The 20,864-nt window shown below is 44.0% G+C and overlaps 1 protein-coding gene across 1 annotated transcript in view; it reads right to left on the bottom strand.

Moving 5' to 3' along the window:
* Positions 1-20,864, bottom strand: part of LOC140469584 (coiled-coil domain-containing protein 183-like) — a 98,234-nt gene that overhangs the window by 51,260 nt on the left and 26,110 nt on the right. The window contains exons 5-6 of the mRNA XM_072566247.1: positions 4,597-4,701; positions 1,597-1,719 (exon numbers count right to left, since the gene is read on the bottom strand). Coding sequence (XP_072422348.1) covers positions 1,597-1,719; positions 4,597-4,701 — 228 coding nt within the window. The remainder of the gene's footprint in view (positions 1-1,596; positions 1,720-4,596; positions 4,702-20,864) is intronic.

Below are 20,864 nucleotides of genomic sequence, written 5' to 3'. Positions count from 1 at the left end.
TTGCCCCAAGCCCTCCGAAAGTCAACAACCATCTCTTTCGTCTTGTCCACGTTCAAAGACAGGTTGTTGGCTCTGCACCAGTCCTATAGCCACTGTACCTCCTCTCTGTATGCTGACTCGTCGTTCCTGCTGATGAGATCCACTACAGTCGTGTCTTCGGCAAACTTGATGATGTGATTCAAGCTGTGCGTTGTGTGTCATCAGGGTGAACAGCAGTGCAGCAGACTTGTGGGCTCAGCAGCCCACTTCTGCTCTTACGTCTTCTGGTTTTGTAGGTTCTATTGCAATTGCAAGATAGTAATTTTGGAAATTGAGGCTGATGGTATGAATGGCTGGATGTAAAAGGGGCATATCAAGGCTTTAGCCCAGAAATCTTAGCTGGAATCCCATTTCATTTCCACTTATGCAATTGTTTGGACATCGCCACATGAGCCACATATCAAAGTCTTCTGGAGAAGCAGGAGGATTACAAGTACACAGACTTACTTGTGATGCAGAGGGCAGATATTGTTTAAAGCTCAGCATTATGAAAGAGTCCATTCTTGGGAAAAGGAAAAGTGCAAAAAGTCTAAATGTCTGAATTGTTAACAGAGAAACAGAAGAGTGACTTCGGCCACAAAGTTGGAGTGCTGGCACAAGAAGAAAATGAAATTCAAAACTCTTACAGAAAACATATAAAAGCAAAGAGACAAAGCAAAATTGGCAGAAGACATTGACGAGACCTGAATATTGTGCACAATCCTGAGCATCAGGTTCAATAGAACACCGTTATCTAACTGTGCCACAGCTGCACTTAAGAGTGTTTGACGGGGACAATGAAGAGAAAGTTTTACTGTGTTTAATCCAGTGCTGTGCCAGTCCTGGCTGAGTTTGATGGGGACAGTGTAAAGGACCTTCACCCTGTATCTAACCCCATGCTGTCCCTGTATTGGCCGGGTTTGATGGGGACAGTGTAGAGGGAGCTTTATTCTGTATCTAACCCCATGCTGTCCCTGTATTGGCTGGGTTTGATGGGGACAGTGTAGAGGGAGCTTTATTCTGTATCTAACCCCATGCTGTACCTGTATTGGCTGGGTTTGATGGGGACAGTGTAGAGGGAGCTTTATTCTGTATCTAACCCCATGCTGTACCTGTCCTGGGAGTGTTTGATGGGACAGTGCAGAGAAAGCTTCACTCTGGGGAGGAAGACAGTGGTGTAGTAACAACATCACTGTATTAGTAATCCAGAGGACCAGATTAACGCTCTGGGAGTGTATGCTCAAGCCCCAACACAGTATGTGGAATTTGAATTTAATTAATTAATCTGGAAGAGAAAGCAAGGCTCATGGCAGTTGAGCATCAGAATTATCATCAGTTGTTGTAAAACCTTATCTAGTTCACTGTTTTTGTTTAAGGAAGCAACTCTGCAATCCTTACCTTTTAGAGTCTACACATGACTCCAGCTCCACAGTTCTGTGGTTTACCTTTAAATACAAGGCACTTGGTTCAAGAGCAATTAGGAATGAGCAACAATTAGCAACTTTGCCAGTAATGCCAAAGTCCACTGAAAGAATATCAGTAGCATGCCTGTCGTGTCGTAGGATTTCTGGTCCTTACCCACATGTTCTTTCGGGCTTCTGCAGCTTCTCGAGACACCTGGGCTAATGCAGTGAGCTCAGCTTTGTGTGCATCCACAATCGCACTGAAGCTGTCCACTCTCTGAGGTATATACGCTGCATCCTGAAACCATATAACAGCAATAACACAAAATCCGGAGTCATAAATAACCACTCAATTCATCATGTCGTCTGAGATAACAAATCACAGCAGAGGAAAGGAACAAAGTCATCAGCAGGACGAAAACAGAATCTATGTAATAAAGGGTCAATGACACTAAGGGTGTAGGCGACAGTGTGTGTGCAGGGTCAGGCTCACAAAGAAGTTGTTGAGTCTCAGTTGTGAATTGGGGGTGGGGGAAGATTCATTCAGATGTTGGATGTGCATGGGGAGATGGGGTGGAGAGGTCACCTGTCAGGTTGGGTAGCAGTCAGATCTGGGAGAGGCAAGAGGGGCTGGCTGTCCCTGAGGGCATGTTGGGAGTGGGGGGAATCAACTTTAAAGCTAGTCAGTAGATACAACAGGTCTTAATTTCTTCAAATTTCCCAGACTAATCATTAACGTCAGGGAGCAGAAAGTGAGGACTGCAGATGCTGGAGATTAGAGTCAAAGAGTGTGATGCTGGAAAAGCACGGCAGATCAGGCAGCATCCGAGGAGGAGGAGAGTTGACATTTCGAACATCAGGAAAACCTGGAGTAATAAGTAGCCACGCAATGCATTATTTCTCCTTAGATAACAAGCAGAGAAAAGGAACAAAATCATCAGCAGGATGAAAACAGAATCCACATAGTAAAGGGACAATGATGACGGGCTTATGCTTGAAACGTTGACTCTCCTGCTCCTCGGATACTGCCTGACCGGCTGTGCTTTTCCAGCACCACACTCTCAACTCTGATCTCCAGCATCTACAGTCCTCACTATCTCCCAGTTGATTATAACCTTATTGCGAAGCCTCTTCCAAGGATGCCTACCTTGAAGAAGTTCTCCTCCCCCCTAACCGTTGAGATCAGTCAGTCTGAAGGGTCTGACTTGAACACACAGTTATGGATGTTTTCAGAGGTGTCAGAAATAATTGCCCATCAGAAATTCAACTTCATATGCAATTCTATTCGCTCCACACGATATCAAGAAATGGTTGGAGACACTGGATACTGTCAAGGCTACGGGCCCTGACAACATTCCAGAAATAGTACTGAATATTTGTGCTCCAGAACTTGCCATGACTCAAGCCAAGCTGTTCCAGTCCAGCTACAATAGTGGCATCTATGTGGGAGATTCCAACAATGCGAAAGATTCCCCATGTATGCCCTATGGACAAAAAGCAGGACAGATTCAACCCAGCAATTATGCCCCATCATTCTACACTTGAACATCAGCGAACTGATGGCATGTGTCAACAATAGCACAATCAAATGGTAATAACCTGCTCACTGATGGACAGTTTGGCTGCTCAGCTCCTGACCTCATTACGACCTCGGTTCAAACATAAATAAAAGAACTGAATATTCTGGAAGTGAGGTGAGCCTGACTGCCCTTAACAACAATGCCACCTTTGATGGAGTGTGACACTAAAGAACCCTAGCAAAACTGGAGCCAAAGGAATTTGAGAAAATCCTTTCAACTGTTTGAATCATACCTGGCACAAAAGAAGATGGTTGTTGTGGAGGACAATCAACTTAGTCCTAGGATAATCTCTGCAGGTTTTCCTCAGGCTAACGTCCCAGGTCCAACCATCTTCAGCTTCTGCAGTGATATTTCCTCCATCATAAGGTTAAAAGTCAGGATGTTTGCCATTGATTGCTCAATGTTCAGCTCCATTCAGGAGGCCTAATGTTGAAATATTCCATTTCCAAATTCAGCAAGACTGGGACAACATCCAAATTTGATGATTAGTTGCAAGTAACATTCTCACCATGCAAGTGTCAGACAATGACCATCCACCATAACAAACATGAGAGAATCCATTTATTATTCTTTGGTGTTCACTTGGCATTACCATTACTGAATCCCCCACTAACAACATTCTGGGGGTTACAAATGAGTAGAAACCATATTTATAACCATATGGATTCTAGCTACAAAAGCAGGTCAGAGGTTGATAGATCTGTGGCAGATCCCTGAAGAAGGGCTCATGCCTGAAACGTCAATTCTCCTGTTCCTGGGATGCTGCCTGACCTGCTGCGCTTTTCCAGCAACACATTTTCAACTCTGATCTCCAGCATCTGCAGTCCTCACTTTCTTCTTAAATAATGAAAGATCAAACCCAATCAGCACCATACCATAGTGATATACAGTGACAGACCTGCCCACCAGTACTGTACGCTACTGTACGTTATGCAGTGACAGACCTGCCTTTTCAGTCCTATGCCCCAGTGTTATACAATGACAGACCTGTCCCCACCAGCACCATGCCCAGTGTTTTATGATAGACAAGCAGGAGGCTGGAAGAACATAGCAAGCCAGGTGCCATCAGGAGATGGAGAAGTCAACATTTTGGGTATAACCCTTCTTTGGAAATGGAGATGGGGATATGGGGAGTTGCAGATAAAGGGAGGGGGAGGAGGGTTTTGGGTGGGGAGAGGAGTAGAATGGTGAGGTGGTGATAGGTGAATACAAGTGGTGGTGACAACCTGGTTGGTCGATGGGGGGGTGAATCTGGTTGGTAGCTGGAAGGAAGGGTTGGTAGATGGAATGGAAAGGAGGTGGGGCTGGGAAAAGAGTCAGGGAATGGTTGGGAAGGTTATACAGTGTTGTACAGTGACAGACTGATTGCCACTAGTACAGAACCCTATTTTACATTGGTCAAGTTTGGAGGGACAAAATATTTAACTGCTCTTGTTTCTTTTCTTCATGTTGAGTGGACCTGGGATGAAAGTTGCAACAACAATATGTTAGTATTTAGCAAAGAGATGGAGGTGTCGAACTGGCTGCAGCTGACACAGGCTACACTGACCATTGGAAATGGGTTGAAATCCCGGGCTGCACTGTGGTTTACTCACCCGCTGCAAGCACTCCAGGATGTTTTGATACATTTGATAAATCTGTTTTGCAACCTGCACTTTAGTATCCATCTTCTCTATCTTATTCTCAATCTGACGAATAATCTATAAACAAACAAACAGATCTTAGTGTTTCTTCTACAAAGTGCATGTAAAAAGAAACAACTAGAGATAGTGAGGAAAAGAAAGGTGGTTTGGAACGCTGAGAGGATTAAAAAATTTGAGTAGTTATCTGGTTGGTATTCTGGCAATCAGGATTCAGAATAGTTTTTGTTGAGTAAAGGCTTCAGGGATTATAGAACCTAGTCAGGTGGAGTAACAATACAGATTAACCTGATCTCTGCCAATAGCAGAGGTAAAAACAATGACTGCAGATGCTGGAAACCAGATTCTGGATTAGTGGTGCTGGAAGAGCACAGCAGTTCAGGCAGCATCCAAGGAGCTTCGAAATCGACGTTTCGGGCAAAAGCCCTTCATCAGGAATAAAGGCAGTGAGCCTGAAGCGTGGAGAGATAAGCTAGAGGAGGGTGGGGGTGGGGAGAGAGTAGCATACAGGGCTAGAGAGCTAAATTAAATATTTTGATGCTAATAATCAGATGTTTGATAGTTTTCTCAGTATCTGAACTTGAACATGCAAAGGACAGGATGTCAGCCATTTGTTCAGGTAGCATGGACAGGAGACACTGACAGTGGGCAGTCAGGACGGTTGGATTTCGGGGTTGCACCTCATGTACTTTGTTGTGAGACAAACATATAGAGATATTGAATGTTTAAGCACAAATTTTTTTCAAACAAAGAAAGGATTATACAAGTCCAAAAATGACTGATAGTATAAATTTAGTAGGCGAAAGTGGAGACTGCAGATGCTGGAGATTAGGGTCGAGATTAGAGTGGTGCTGGAAAAGCACAGCAGGTCAGGCAGCATCTGAAAAGCAGGAGAATTGACATTTCGGGCAGGAGCCCTTCATCAGAAATAAATTGAGTGACTGAGAAATCCCTTTGAGGATTACATACAGTGTCAAGGAATCTTTACACAGCAACACCTGAAAGGGAGAGATGCCATTCAAAAACTAGACAGTGATCTCCTGTGACTACAGGCATTATTAGGGGTTAATAGGTCATAGTAAGAGTAATGTAAGCAGTTCTGGATTCCCATACTATAAAAGTAATGTGACTGAATTGGAGACAGGGCAGGTGAGATTTACCAGAATGTTGCCTCGGCTGGAGAGTTTTGGTTATGAAGAGAAATTTGATCTATTGGAGTTGCTTTCCTTGGAGCAAAGGAGACTGAGAGGGGGACATGATTGAGATATTTAAATTATGAGGGGCTTAATCAGGAAGAAACCTTGGTGGAGGGAGCAATGACTAGGGGGCATAGATTTAAGGTAGGGGCAGTCAGTTTACTGAACATGTCAAGAAAATACTTAATCACCCAGAAGGTGATGATAATCTGGAACTCATTGCCTGTAAGGGTGGTGGAGTCAGAGACCCTACTAACATTTTTGTCTTTAGCATATGTGTTTGCAATGCCAAAGCATACAAAATTATGGGTCAAGTGCTAGAAAATGGGATTACAATAGTTAGGTAGTTGATTTTGATTGGCACATATTTAATTAACCAAGGGATCTTTTTTCTGTGCTGTCGACCTCTGTGACTATGAATGTCTCTCTCTCTCTCTCTCAACAAAAAGTAATCTTCTATGGTTTGTCTCCCAAACTGTAGACATGAGAAAGGTAGTTCTGGGCAAAAGGTATCTTTATGTTTTCCTCTTCCAAGAATATGCAAGAAATGTGATTTAATACCAATTGCAATCCCTGGTTTTAGTGTGTTTTGGCAGTGGTTCCCAACTTTTATAGTGTCAAGGTACACTTAAATGAGACAAACAATTTTATGGCTCAACCACTTTGATTGATTCTAAACAGAACACTGACTGCATTTATTATGGTTACAGTATTTCTAAAGACATTTGGAATATAATACACAAATAAGCAAACGTAGGATCAGAAGCATTAATATTTCAAATCCACCACAAGGTGGTAATCCTCGGACAGGCTTGAGAGTTCCATTGATCCTGAGAATGATGCTGTCTGGTGTTCTCAACTCCTGGAAGTGCCACCTATGACAGTAAGATCAGAGCAGAGGAACCAGACAAAGCACAGTTCAAAATAAGTCCTCAATGGCGATCCAGACAGAAGATCTTTATGTGATAGCAATGGCTGGGACGGTGGACGATGGCTCTGGCAATAAATAGGGAGATCCATTGTATTGAGGTTTCTGCCAAGGGCCATGTGACTGCTGATGTGCAATAGCATTTCCACATTAAAAGATGTCCTGCACAAGGTGTCCACCTGCGGGAATTCAACTTCCCAAATACACACAACACAAGCCCTGTGGTGATTAGAGGTGACAGGGTGACAGGGACATGATCATGAGATCTGGAAGCCCTTAACTTCGGACCGGCAAGTAGGCAAGTAGATAGAATTTAACTCTGTCATTTCACTCTTGGAATCAGAACAGGAGAGTGTATCAGCAGCTTTATTCATGATTGAGCAGCCCTCTTCAGGGTCCACTCTGCGCACCCTGCATGTGTAAGAGGCGAGAAGAGCTGGAAGCATAAAATCAATAGCTATACAGTATAGAAGCAGATCCTTTGGTCCAACTCATCCAGGCCAATCAGATATGCTGCCCTAAAAATAATCTGTTCCGTCACCAAACATGCTGGAAAAATGCATCCAATGGACTCATCTACTGTGGTCTGGAAACTAAAGTCAAACTCATTCTCAAAACTTGGAATGTATAAACCTCATGTACAAATGGGCAAAGCAATTGTGTGCAATGAAGAACTGCACTTGTGGCCTGTGAACACAGGCACTTCAACACTGATATCACTGTCCTGCAGGAGACTTGGAGAGCAGCTGAAGGGCAACTCAGTGAAGGAGGGACTGGTTACACCTTCGTCTGGAGAGGAAAACCCAGAGGATCAATCAGAGGAATTGGTTCGCTATCAAAAATGAACTCATGAACCAACTCTCACAACTCCCTGTTGGTGTCAATGATCATTTCATGATTCCATCTGTCACTTGCTAAGAACTAGCAGGCAACTGTGTGACTGTCTATGCTCAAATCTCTTATGCTACAGATGACTCCAAAGAAGACTCCTATTCCACCCTTGACACCATACTAACCAATATCCCAAAGGAAGATACAATGATTTTCCTTTGACACCTCAATATCAGGGTTGGAGGATACCCAACTCTGAAAAGGAACCATCAGAAAGGAAGGATACAGTACTGGAATTGCCATTCCAATAGGATTCTAGAGTTCACAAAATGTGTGGAACACCAGCTGGTCATCACCGACATAGTATTCCACCAAAAAAAACAAGTTTAAGATTCCTTGGAGGTATCCATGATCAAAATGCTGACACACGATCGATCGCATCATCTTTCAATCCCAAAACCGGAAGGATGTCTCCATTACCAAAGCAATGAATAGTGCAGATGACTTCTGTTCAGGCCACCAGCTCATTGACTCTTCAATGTCTATCAAATGCCACCAAAAGCAGCGAAAGACAAAGAAACTGTTTAGAAAAAAGCTCAAAATTGAGTGGCTTCAAGAGCTGACCTGATTAGCGAAGTTTCAGCAATGCTTTCACCAAAATCTCCAAAGTGTTCATTTTACCGGGGTGGATGAAATCTGGAAACAGCTGAAGACCGTTATTGTCTCACGCCATGAAGAAACCACTGGCTACAAGATCAGGAAACATTAAGACTTGTTCAACAAGAATGACCACATCATCCAAAACCTCATTCACAAGAAGAGGAAAGCTCTCCATGCCTGGCAAAAAAATAACACCAAAGAGCAAAGCTTGTTAAACAGCAAAGCTGGAGTTACAAAAAAGGTCAAGGGATATCAAGAATCTGTTGTGGATTGAGAAAGCTAAGGAGCTGCAAGTTCTTGCTGACAAACACAATACCCAAGGTTTCCTCAGTTCCATCAAGGCAATGGTCTCAGTGAGACAGCATTTTGGCGATAGTGATCGCAACTCCTTGCCCTTTACTATAATCACAGGAGCAGACGGTATGGGAAAGTACTTAATTGGGGGAGGGGGAATTACAATGCTATCAGGAAGGAACTGTGGAGCATAAATTAGGAACAGATATTCTCAGGGAAATGCACAACAGAAATGTGGAAGTTGTTAAGGGAGCACTTGCTCCAAGTGCTGGATAGATTTGTCCCACAGAGGCAAGGAAGGGATGGCAGGGTGAAGGAACTGTGGATGGAACATCCAGTCAAAAGGAAGAAGGCAGGTTACTCAAGGTTGAAGAAGGAAAGATCAGAGAGGCTCTAGAGGGTTACAAGGTAGCCAGGAAGGAACTGAAAAATGGATTTAGGAGAGCTAGAAGGGGGCATGAAAAAGCCTTGGCAGGTGTGTTTAAGGAAAACCCTAAGGTGTTCTACACTTGTGTGCGGAATAAGAGGATGGTCAGAGTGAGGGTAGGTCCGATTAGAGGTAATGGAGGGAACTTGGGCCTGGTGTCGGAGGAGGTAGGGGAGGTCCTTAATAAATATTTTGCTTCAGTATTCACTACTGAGAGAGGCCTTGTTGTTTGTGAGGACAGTGTGAAACAGGCCGATATGCTCGAAAAGGCTGATATTGAGGAGGAGGATGTGCTGGAAAGTTTGAACAACGTAAGGATAGATAAGACACCTGGGCCAGACGGGATATACCCAAGGTTACTACAGGAAGCATAGGAAGATATTGCTTCACCTTTGGCAATGATCTTTGGATGGTCACTGTCCACTGGAGTAATACCAGATGATTGCAGTGACAAATGTTATTCCCTCATTCAAGAATGGGAATAGGGATAACCCTGGGAATTATAAACCAATCAGTCAGTCTTACATCTGTGGTGGGTAAATTATTGCAGAGGATTCTGAGAGACAGGATTTATGATTATTTGTGAGGGCAGGTCATTCCTCACAAGCCTTATTGAATTCTTTGAGGATGTGACAAAACACATTGATGAAGGTGGAGCAGTAGATATTGTTATGAAGTGTAGGCATGTACCTTACCTTTAAAAGAGTTGAAAAGCTGGCAAGGACTGACTGCAGGTACAGAGTATGCTGAAGAAGTTAAAATGTAATATTTGACTGTAAAACCAATAGTATAGCTGAGTTGCCATGGTACACAACAAATTCAAATTTGGCCAATCAGTTTAAAATATGCCCCAAGATACCAAACACCAATCAAATTTGAAATGTAGTGTTTTGATGACATCAAGCCAATGAGATGGTCTGATGCTTTGGGAGAATAAAATTGGGCATTTTGAGCAGTTAGCCAGAATGGTAAAGAGCACCCACAGATTTGCTCACTGAAAGGTACCTGTTCATATGAAAGACCTGTGAAGCAGAATACTGAAGAAAAGATGACAGAGGAAAATCTACAGAGGAAGATACAAAGAGAAGATTTGACAGCTGGCTGGTTTTGAAGTTTGAATTTTTTAAATAAATTTTCATCAGGGTTTTTATCAGACTAGAATTATAGAGTAGGGAGGTTAACTAGGTTTAAGAGAAAGGAGTTGTAAATAGTTGTTAAGAAATAAATTGGTAAGTTTTTTCTTCAAATAGTGATATTTGGGATACTTCTTTCTCACTCAAAGTTATGGCACGAGGTGAGCTTTTCTGTGTGTCTGATTTAAATTTGCAGAGGGGTTTACCCCATGTCACAACAATGTGGTGTACAAGGACTTTAGGAAGGCATTTAACATAGTTCCCCATGGTAGGCTCATTCAGAAAGTAAGGAGGCATGGGATAGAGGGAAATCTGGCTGTCTGAATACAAAATTGGCTGGCCCATAGAAGACAGAGGGTGGTGGTAAATGGAAAGTATTCAGCCTGGAGCTCGGTGACCAGTGGTGTTCCACAGGGATCTGTTCTGGGACCTCCTCTTTGTGATTTTTATAAATGACTTGGATGAGGAAGTGGAAGAGTGGTTTAGTAAGTTTGCTGATAACACAAAGGCTGGTGGAGTTGTGGATAGTGTGGAGGGCTGTTGTAGGTTGCAACAGGACACTGATAGGATGCAGAACTGGGCTGAGAAGTGGCAGATGGAGTTCAACCTGCAAATGTGTGAAGTGATTCATTTTGGAAGGTCGAATTTGAATGCAGAATACAAGGTGAAAGACAGGATTCTTGGCAGTGTGGAGGAACAGAGAGATCTTGGGGTCTATGTCCAGAGATCTCCCAAAGTTGTCACCCAGCTTGATAGGCTTGTTAAGAAGGCGTGTGGTATGTTGGCTTTCATTAGGAGGGGAATTGAGTTTAAGAGCCACAAAATTATTCTGCAACTCTATAAAGTCCTGATTAGACCACACTTGGAATATTGTGTTCAGTTCTGGTCGCCAAATTATAGGAAGAATATGGGAGCTTTAGAGAGGGTGCAGAGGAGATTTACCAGGATACAGCCTGGACTGGAGGGCATGTCTTATGAAAAAAGGTTGAGGGAGCACGGCCTTTCCTCATTGGAGTGAAGATGGATGAGAGGTGACTTTATAGAGACGTACTAGATGATGAGAGGCATAGATAGAGTGGATAGCCAGAGACTTTTTCCCAGGGCAGAAATGGCTATCATGAGGGGGCATACTTTTAAGGTGATTGGAGGATGGTTTTGGGGAGATGTCAGAGATAAGTGCTTTACACAGATAGTTGTGGGTGAGTGGAATGCACAGCCAATAGTGGTAGTAGAGTCAGACACATTAGGGATATTTAAGCAACCTTGGATAGGCACATGGATGATAGTAAAATGAAGGGTATGTAGGCTAGTCTGATCTTAGAGTAGGGTAAAAGGTCAGCACAACATTGAGGGCTGAAGGCCCTGTCCTGTGTTGTACTGTTCTATGTAATATATGGATCCAACACCCTGGGCCTCAAACTGGTGCACAGTAAAGAGACAGAGAAAACATCAGCTTCTGATGGAGAGAACACTTCAAAGAATTCCTAAACTGCAGTGCAATCACTGATAAGGAGGTTGTTGAGGAACTACCTCAACTCCCCATCAAAAATGATCTTGGACTCCTATTGAGTGTGGCACAAGCTGAAGCACCCCATTTGACACATGGAAAATGGGAAATCTGCAGGAGTAATTGGAGATGTTTAAACTTGGACAAGCAAAGCTTAATCATCATCTTCATCAATTGTTCCTGAACATCTGGGACAAACAAGAAATCCCTGATAATCTCAGGAATGCTACTTTCAGTGTTGTCTTTAAGAAAAGAGACAAAATGGACTGTGGGGAAACACTGAGTAATCTCCCTACTTGCCACCTAGGAAGATCATTTCCCAAATCCTCGCTCGGCATTTTTAGCAACTCCAAGAGAAATGCAGGAACAACTCCAACCAAACCACACGGCCTTCATTGATCTGACTAAAACTTCAGACTCAATCAATCGGGGGGGTGTCATGGAAGACCCTGTCAAATATCAGCTGTCCAATGAAATGTATCAACATTCTCCATCTCCTCCATAACAAGATGTCCTCACTGATGTAATATGACAGAATCCTTTGAGATCAAGCAGGGATGTGTCATCAGCACCACCCTTTGCTTTACCTTCACTGCAACCATTCTTCATCTTGTCAAGACAAGCTTTGCAGTGACATGGACATTTTCTGTAGGATGGACAATCTTTCAACCTCAATCAGTTGCAGTCCAAGCGAGAAAACACGATCAGCCTCGTTTGTGCAACTTCAATATGTGGATGACGACATCATCGCCACGCTCTCAGAAGAGAACCTTCAAGTTTTGCTTAGCGCCTTTGTGGAAGCATACCTAAGAATTGGTCTCAGCCTTAACTTCAAGATGACTCAATCCTTAACCAACCTGTCCCAGGTCAAATTCTGGTCCATCCATCCATTAAGAACAATGAAGAAATCCTCCCAAACATGGAACATCTTCCTTATCTGGAAAGTTACCTCTCATCTGAGGCTGATATCTATGTAGAGATTCAACATCACATTCAATCTGAATGCTGTCTTCAGACATCGAAGGATGAGAGTCTTTGAAAACTGTGACATCCTTGCTGATACCAAGATTCTTATGTATATCCTTTGGACTCTTCTTTATAGCTCTGAAACTATAGCTCTGGACTATGTATAGATGCCTTCTCAAGACCTTTCCGAAGTACCATCAACACTTTCTGAGATGAACTCTCCACACCAGCTGGAAGGACAAGCATACTGACATCAGTATCCTTCCAAAAGCACCAACCAATAGCAGCTATTAGCACCAGCACCGAGGCCATGATCATCCAAAACCAACTTCTCTGAGTTGGCCACCTTCTTGGGATGCCCGAGTTACAACTGCCAAAGCAAATCTTCACACAGCTCAGGCACGCCTTCAAATGACAAGAGTTCAAAGGGAGAATTTCAAAGACTCCCTGAAGGCTTCCCTCAAGAAATGGATGGGAGACCCCTGCTTAGAAGTAAATTAGAATCAGAATCTCTACAGTGTGGAAACAGACCCTTTGGCCAACAAGTTCCACACCAACCCCCCCCCCTCCCCCCCCCCACCAAAGAGTAACCCACCCAGACCCATTCCCCTACCCATATTTGCCCCTGACTAATGCACCTAACCTACACATCCCTGAACACTACGGGCAATTTCCCACAAACCAATTCACCCTAAGCTGCACATCTTCGTGACTGTGGGAGGAAACCGGAGCACCCGGAGGAAACCCACGCAGACACGGGGAGAATGTGCAAACTCCACACAGACAGTTGCCTGAGGCTGGAATCGAACCCGGGTCCCTAGCGCTGAGAGGCGGCAGTGCTCACCACTGAACCATTGTGCCGCCCTAGAAGAGACCAATTTGGAGAAAACCGATGTATGAAGAGGCACAATTCTTTGAGAATACCCGGCAGCAAGAGGAAGTGCAGAAAAAGAACTGGAGAAAGGAATACTAATAATCTCAGGGCCAAGGACCAATTCCACCTGCCCAATATGTGTCGGGGATGCAGCTCTAGGTCTGGCTCAACTACCATATAAGGACCCACAGATACCATGACCAGTGACATAGAATTTCCTCGGTAGTCAATTAAATTCATACGTGAGTGATTGCGAGGACCATTTCAAATCCATTGGTAAAAACACACCGTCTTTGACTGCAAGCAGACACATTTGCGAAGTCGATTCAACTCAACTATCTTTAACTGTTCATGAACAATGGAGCATAGCAAAGTACAACAATTGTAATTTATCAGATTAGTCGGAGTCCTGCTCGTGCTGGTGTGCACAGAGCCTTTTGAGCTGGACAGGAATTGAAGAGAGGGCCACATGCAGATCTTGCTCCTCTAACAAGTGCTACTTCTTGTTGTTTTTCATGTACAACACTGCTGAAAATGGTTGCACCCAGAGGTTTGTTGTTGCAAACAGCAAGAGTACAGGAATAGCATTGTCAGAGATAGTCAGATATTCAGCCAGACCATGGGCAAAGACACCTCTCCAAACTTCAGCTTCATCATGTGGTCAATCCGTAGCTCTGTGTATTCCTCTTCGTCTTTTGACACCAGCTTTTGTGATAAAGACAGTGAACCAAATGGTTCATGTATCTAGTCAGAGTCTTCCACATTTGCTATGGGGAGGTAGAATTTGAATTTCTCTTGCCGTGCTTTGAGTTGTTCGAATATGAGGCTGTGCATCTTCACCGTTGCACCTGCTGCTGACAACGTTGGTGGGAACATCTCCAGTGAACCCCCTAAAACTGCCTCTTGCCAAAGGCCCAGTTTTGCCCTGAAACCCTGAAGTTTATCAATGATGGTGAGGATCGTCTCATTCTTTCCACTCCACGTTAGCATTCAGATGGCTGAAAATGTCTGTGAGGCATGCCAGCTTTTCCTGCCTGCAATGATCAGAGAGGAATTTTTTATACATTGTTGAAAACCCTCTCAGTTCTGTCCGGAATTCATGAATATTGGAGAGAATCTTTCCCCATAATAGCCATTGCACCTCACTGTGTAACAGTAAACTCTGATGCTCTGTTCCAACTCTGCCTACAAAAAGAGTGAACAAATCTGAATTTGTGATTTCCATAACTTGCTCTGGATTTGTACGTCAGGATCTTATTGACCAACCCATTGATTTTCTCCCAGTCATTCAGGCTGCTCCATCTGTACAAATGCTCCAACACAGGCATACTTGTTTTCCCTCAAAAAGCTATCTGTTCCCCAGAGTACTTCTTCACCAGTCACATGGTAGCTCCTTACAGAGGAAACATGTTCTGAATGGAGTTGCCATAAACATCTCAGCAGCTGGTAGTGTCCACCACCGGGAAACTAGCCTCTTGAGCTTTATCCAATATCTACACACACTTCATCAGATATTGGACCTGCTTGACATTTTCTTCTCTAAACCTCTTGAAGCACTGAGTATGTCTGTTCACAAGAGATGAGTGTTTTGCCCATTAATAGTATCTTAACATACTTGGTACCATCGTAGTGTTTGCCAGTTTCTCTCAGCAGATGAGACATTCAGGTAAAGGGCAAATGGCATCTCCTGTCCAAGAAAATTCAAAGGTCAGATAGCTCTCGCTGTACTGTCTGTGAACAGTTCTTGCTTTTTTTCTGCTTTGGGTTCAGATGTTTCATCAACTGAACTAGCAGAGCAATTGCCTTTTTTGACAATAAACTTATCCATTTCTTCTTAAAATCTAAGGCATAGATAAGTGGTGCAAGGTCAAAGAATACCAAAAATATTCACTTTAAAATCTGTGCTAATGTGGAAATGTGTTCAGACAGACAAGCCTGTTCCACAGCTGTTTCAATCGCCTCATTACAGCAGACATGCAGTTTCTTCAACTAGGCAAAAGTGAGGACTGCAGATACTGGAAACCAGAGTCTAGATTAAAGTGATGCTGGAAAAGCACAGCAGTCAGGCAGCATCCAAGGAACCTGGATTAGACTCATGCAGTTACTTCTCATTACCAATCTCTCGCTAACAAGTATGATTGTCCACTGAGGAAATTTCTCCTCATAATGAATGTTTGGTCTTGTGTAAGTGCAGGTGCCAAATCCCTGCAGCAAACTGGTTGAAAATCTTTGTTAGCGTGCTGATGTGCTAGTTTGCTCATTTCAAGTTCAAGTTCCACTACGCTAAATTGTGCAGTGAAAGGTACAGCTAAGAACTTTGTGTATACACAGGTAAAAAGAAATATAGTCTCTCTCCGATTGCTTAATGCTAGTCGTCAGCAAAGCCACTACTGACAGAAATCAGACAACTCAATCGACCCGACAGTGGAACCAAACATCTGCAAATAACTAGTCAACTGCCAAGGTCAGTTCAATAATCACCCATCTCAAAGGCAACAATATTTCACAATCTATTTCACAATCACAGATGAGCCAAAGCCTTCCTTTGACTTTTTCAATGAACTTCTTTGACTTCCTTCAGCTTTCTGGATGGACTTCTCGTTTCTAATCTGTGTGCATGAGAATTATGATCTATTATCTTCTTGTGTGGTGTGGTAGCTAATAAATGCACTCTTTCATAACCCAAGAAAATCTGGTTAAATTTGCTGTAAAACCTTAATGCACTGGGATGGGAAAAGATATCCATGAGGGAAGGGGTCATTTCTAAAGTAACCATGTTGTGACTAATGAAAGGAGGAACTGAATAAAGAAGGGAAGTCAGATCATCACTCCTCACCCAGGTCTTTAAAGGTCTGGGCTATTCCATCAGCAAGTGTAATGAATTGGGGATCATTGACTGGAATCAAATCCAAACAACTTGGAACTCTTGCAGCAGATGTAATAAAGCAAGGCCCTGATATTTGCCCTGGGATAATCCAGGATTTTAACAAGATGTTGTGCTTCAAGCAAACAGAAAGACTGGTTTCCAACACATCATTAAAGGCATAATGTCCCTGCTGCTTACAAGCTGCAGGGTTGTCTATTGGGAGCTAGATTGCATACTGGTAAGGAAACAAGGCAATAATTAATTCCAATAACAGAAATAGAAGTTGCACGATTCTGTCTGTGATCTGGATCTACAAGGGAGCGAGGCGTTAGTGGTGAATGAGGGGCCAGGAAGTCAAGATGATGAAGGCGATAGGGCTGTGGAGTAGCTAAAGCAAACAACATGGGAAATAGCTCAGATTAAAGGCTGAGTGAGAATAAAGAAGCAATGATTTTGGCAAGGTAAGCAATGAGGTGCTCAAATGAGTAAACATCCAGTGAAACAGCTCAGAGTAAGTGGCATGAAAGGTCAAACAGAGAATGTGGAAAATGTAGCTGGGTCGGATTGTCTTGGTGAGAGAGACAGAATTGACAGGCCAACTAAGTGTTGGAACGTAGCACAGTACAGCACGACAACAGGCCTTTTGGCCCACCATGTCCATGCAGACCATGATGCTATTCTAAACTAATCCCATCTGCTAGAACATTGTCCATATCCCTCTAATCTTTGCCTGTATAAGACTTTGGTCAGGCCACAGTTGGAGAACTGTGTGCAGTTCTGTTTGCTGCACCACAGGAAAGATGTGGAGACTTCCAAGACGGTGCAAAAGAAGTTTACCAGGATTTCTCCTGGATTGGAGTGTCCTCACTTTAAGAAAAGGTTGGACAAACTTAGATTGTTTTTGTGAGAGCATCAAATGCCGAGGAGTGACCTGCAGCGTAGAAAGCACGCTACCTGGATGCATTGCTGCTTGGTATGGCAACAGCTCAAAGCTGCAAGAAATTACAGAGTTGTGAACACAGCCCGTCCATCACACAAACCTGCCTTCCATCCATTAACTCTGTTCATATTCCTTGTTGCCTCAGGAAAGTAGCCAGCATCATCAAAGACCCCTCACACACTGGTTCAACTCTCTTCCACTCTCTTCAATTGGGCCGAAGGTACAAAAGTTTGAAAATACATACAATGGATTCAAGAACAGCTTCTTCCCCGCTGTTATCAGACTTTTGTATGGAACTTTCATGTATTAAAGTTGATCTTTCTCTGCACCTTCTCTGTAGCTGTAACATGATATTCTGCACTCTGTTCTATTGCCCTGATGTACTTATGCAAGATGTGATTTGACTGGACAGCACACAAAGTAATACTTTTCACTGTTTCTCAATACATGTGACAATAATAAATCAAAATCAAATCAAAATCAATCATCTTTGTCACTTCCTCAAAAAAATCTAATCAAGTTTGTGAGATATGATCTCCCCTGCAAAAAGCCATGCTGATTATCCATAATAAGTCCATTCTTTTCCAAATCCAAGTAAATCCGGTCCCTAAGAATCCTCTCCAAACATTTCCCACCACTGATGTAAGGCTCACTGGCCTATAATCAGCATTTTCATCCAAGGTAGGGAGGCGATACTGATAAAAGATGTGATATTTTCAGGGAGATGTAGAAATGATGGGACAGAGGTAGAGGTAGATTAGAGGTAGATAGAAGAAATTCACTTAGTGGCCTGGGCAGAGATTGGGTAGCTCATTATCGGAAAATATTCAAGCATTGGACAAGGAGAAGAATAAAAGTTCACAAGAATGTTATCAGGCACAATAAATCATAGGTATGAACAATCAAATCATATGGAAATTTCTGTTGGCCTGGACGTGAAATGAAGATGGACTAGCGATTTTCAACATTACAAATGCTTGAGAAATAAATAATGGAGGTTAGTTTCCACTGTGAAGTTCAGTCACAAGGGGAAACAGATTGACCGATAGTCACAAGGGACAACAGCCATGTGAGGACATAAAGTGAGAAACAGTCACAGGAATCAACTAGTCAGGGAGTAACAGTCATAAAGGGACACAGACCAACTGTGTCATGATGGGGGGGGGGGGGGTGTCGACAGAGGCTCAGTAGCTCACTCCCCATCCTCTCACCCTCTAAACTTCTGTAATATGGGGCCGCAGAGTCTGCCTTGACTCATGGATTAGTGAGATCCCTCACTTGAGTGGGAACTGCCTCAAGTTTTTCATAGAATAGATTCCCTACACTGTCGGAATCTGGCCATTCGCCCAACAAGTTCACACCAACTCTCCAAAGAGCATCGCACCCAGACCGATTCCCCTACCCTATTACTCTACATTTCCCCCGACTAAAGCACCTTACCTGCGTACCATGGCCAATTCACCTCACCTGCACATCTTTGGACTGTGGGAGGAAATCCACGCAGACACGGGAGAATGTGCAAACTCCACACAGACAGTCACCTGAGGCTGCAATCGAACCCAGGTCCCTGGCGCTGTGAGGCAGCAGTGCTAACCACTGATCCACCGTGCTGCCCAAACGAGGGAAATGAGGGAATGACAGAGTGGAGAAAGGGGAAGGAATGGGATCTGAGGAGATTGGCTGTAGCTGAAAAGCATGAACTGAAGCCTCCCTCCTGTGCTGACATACTCATCAGTAACTTTTTTTTTGTGTATTATAGAACCAGGCGTCGACATACATTTTCCCAATTCAGAAGGCACACTACCAAAATTAATTGACCACTTCACATTCTCTCCAACTACCACCTCAACTCTTCCAAAGGTTTTAGCAGCTCCACTCTATCCCAGCATTCCCTGGATGAAACACTTCCATTGTGCTCCTGTCACAGAACCAAATCCTCATGAATCAAAGTCATGGAATAGTATCTTTAAATACCAACAGCCAGGTCTGTGGCATCACTGTTGGCTCTGCAGTGGAGGAAAAAGACTGGGACAGCTTTAGAGAAAGGGGACTTGATTGTAAGGGGAGCTGACAGGCACTTCTGTGGTTGCAAATGAGACTCTCAAATGGTGTGTTGCCGCCCTGGTCAGGGCTGTCTCGGACCAGCTGCAGGGCATTCCAAAGGAGGATGGTGAACAGCCAGCAGTCATGGTACATGTCAGTACCAACGATATGGTGGAGCACATTAAAAGCCGGGGAGGCCAGTCAAAAGTGTAGTGTGCATCAGAGACTGCCTCAAAAAGAAATTAGGAAGGCAAAGAGGGGCCATGAGATATCTTTGTGAGATAGGAACAAGGAAAACCCCAAGTATATGTAAATATATTTAGAGGAAAAGGATTACCAAGAAAGGGAAAGATTGGGAGCTATCAGAGTACAAAGGAGCAACCTATAGGTGGAGCCAGAGGTCCCGGGTGAAGCCTTCAGTGAACATTTCTCATCTGTATTTACAAAGGACAAAGACGTTGCAGTGGAGACTTCAGTCGGGATAGTGAGGTTTCAAAGTATATTCAGATTAATAAGGAGGAGCTATTCAATGTTTTAGTGGGTACACACGTGTATAAATGGAGCTGCTGAGGTTTATCCTAGGCTGCTATAGGAGGTGAGGGAGGTAAAAACAATGACTGCAGATGCTGGAAACCAGATTCTGGATTAGTGTGGTGCTGGAAAAGCACAGCAGGTCAGGCAGCATCCGAGGAGCAGGAAAATTGGTGTTTCGGGCAAAAGCCCTTCATCAGGAATACAGGCAGAGTGCCTGAAGGGTGAAGAGATAAATGAGAGGAGGGTGGGGGTGGGGGTGGGGAGAAAGTAGCATAGAGTATAATATGTGAGTCGGGGGGGGGGGGGGGGGGGATGAAGGTGATAGGTCAGAGAAGAGGGTGGAGTGGATAGGTGGAAAAGAAGATAGGCTGGTCAGACAAATCATGGGGACAGTGCTGAGCTGGAAGTTTGGAACTGGGGTGAGGTGGGGGAAGGGGAACTGAGAAAACTGTTGAAGTCCACATTGATGCCCTGGGGTTGACGTGTTCCGAGGCGGAAGATGAGGCGTTCTTCCTCCAGGTGTCAGGTGGTGAGGGAGCGGCGGTGAAGGAGGCCCAGTACCTCCATGTCCTCGGCAGAGTGGGAGGGGGAGTTGAAATGTTGGGCCACGGGGCGGTTTGGTTGATTGGTGCGGGTGTCTCGGAGATGTTCCCTAAAGCGCTCTGCTAGGAGGCGCCCAGTCTCCCCAATGTAGAGGAGACCGCATCGGGACCAGCGGATACAATAAATGATATTGGTGGATGTGCAGGTAAAACTTTGATGGATGTGGAAGGCTCCTTTAGGGCCTTGGATGGAGGTGAGGGAGGTGGTGTGGGCGCAGGTTTTGCAATTCCTGCGGTGGCAGGGGAAGGTACCAGGATGGGAGGGTGGGTTGTAGGGGGGCGTGGACCTGACCAGGTAGTCACGGAGGGAACGGTCTTTGCGGAAGGCGGAAAGGGGTGGGGAGGGAAATATATCCCTGGTGGTGGGGTCTGTTTGGAGGTGGCAGAAATGTTGGCGGATGATTTGGTTTATGTGAAGGTTT

This window comes from Chiloscyllium punctatum, chromosome 49 (genome assembly GCF_047496795.1).
Source record: "Chiloscyllium punctatum isolate Juve2018m chromosome 49, sChiPun1.3, whole genome shotgun sequence".
Classification (NCBI taxonomy): domain Eukaryota; kingdom Metazoa; phylum Chordata; class Chondrichthyes; order Orectolobiformes; family Hemiscylliidae; genus Chiloscyllium; species Chiloscyllium punctatum.
The sequence above is the reverse complement of the archived record's forward strand: the minus strand, read 5'-3'. Positions and strand labels throughout refer to the sequence as shown.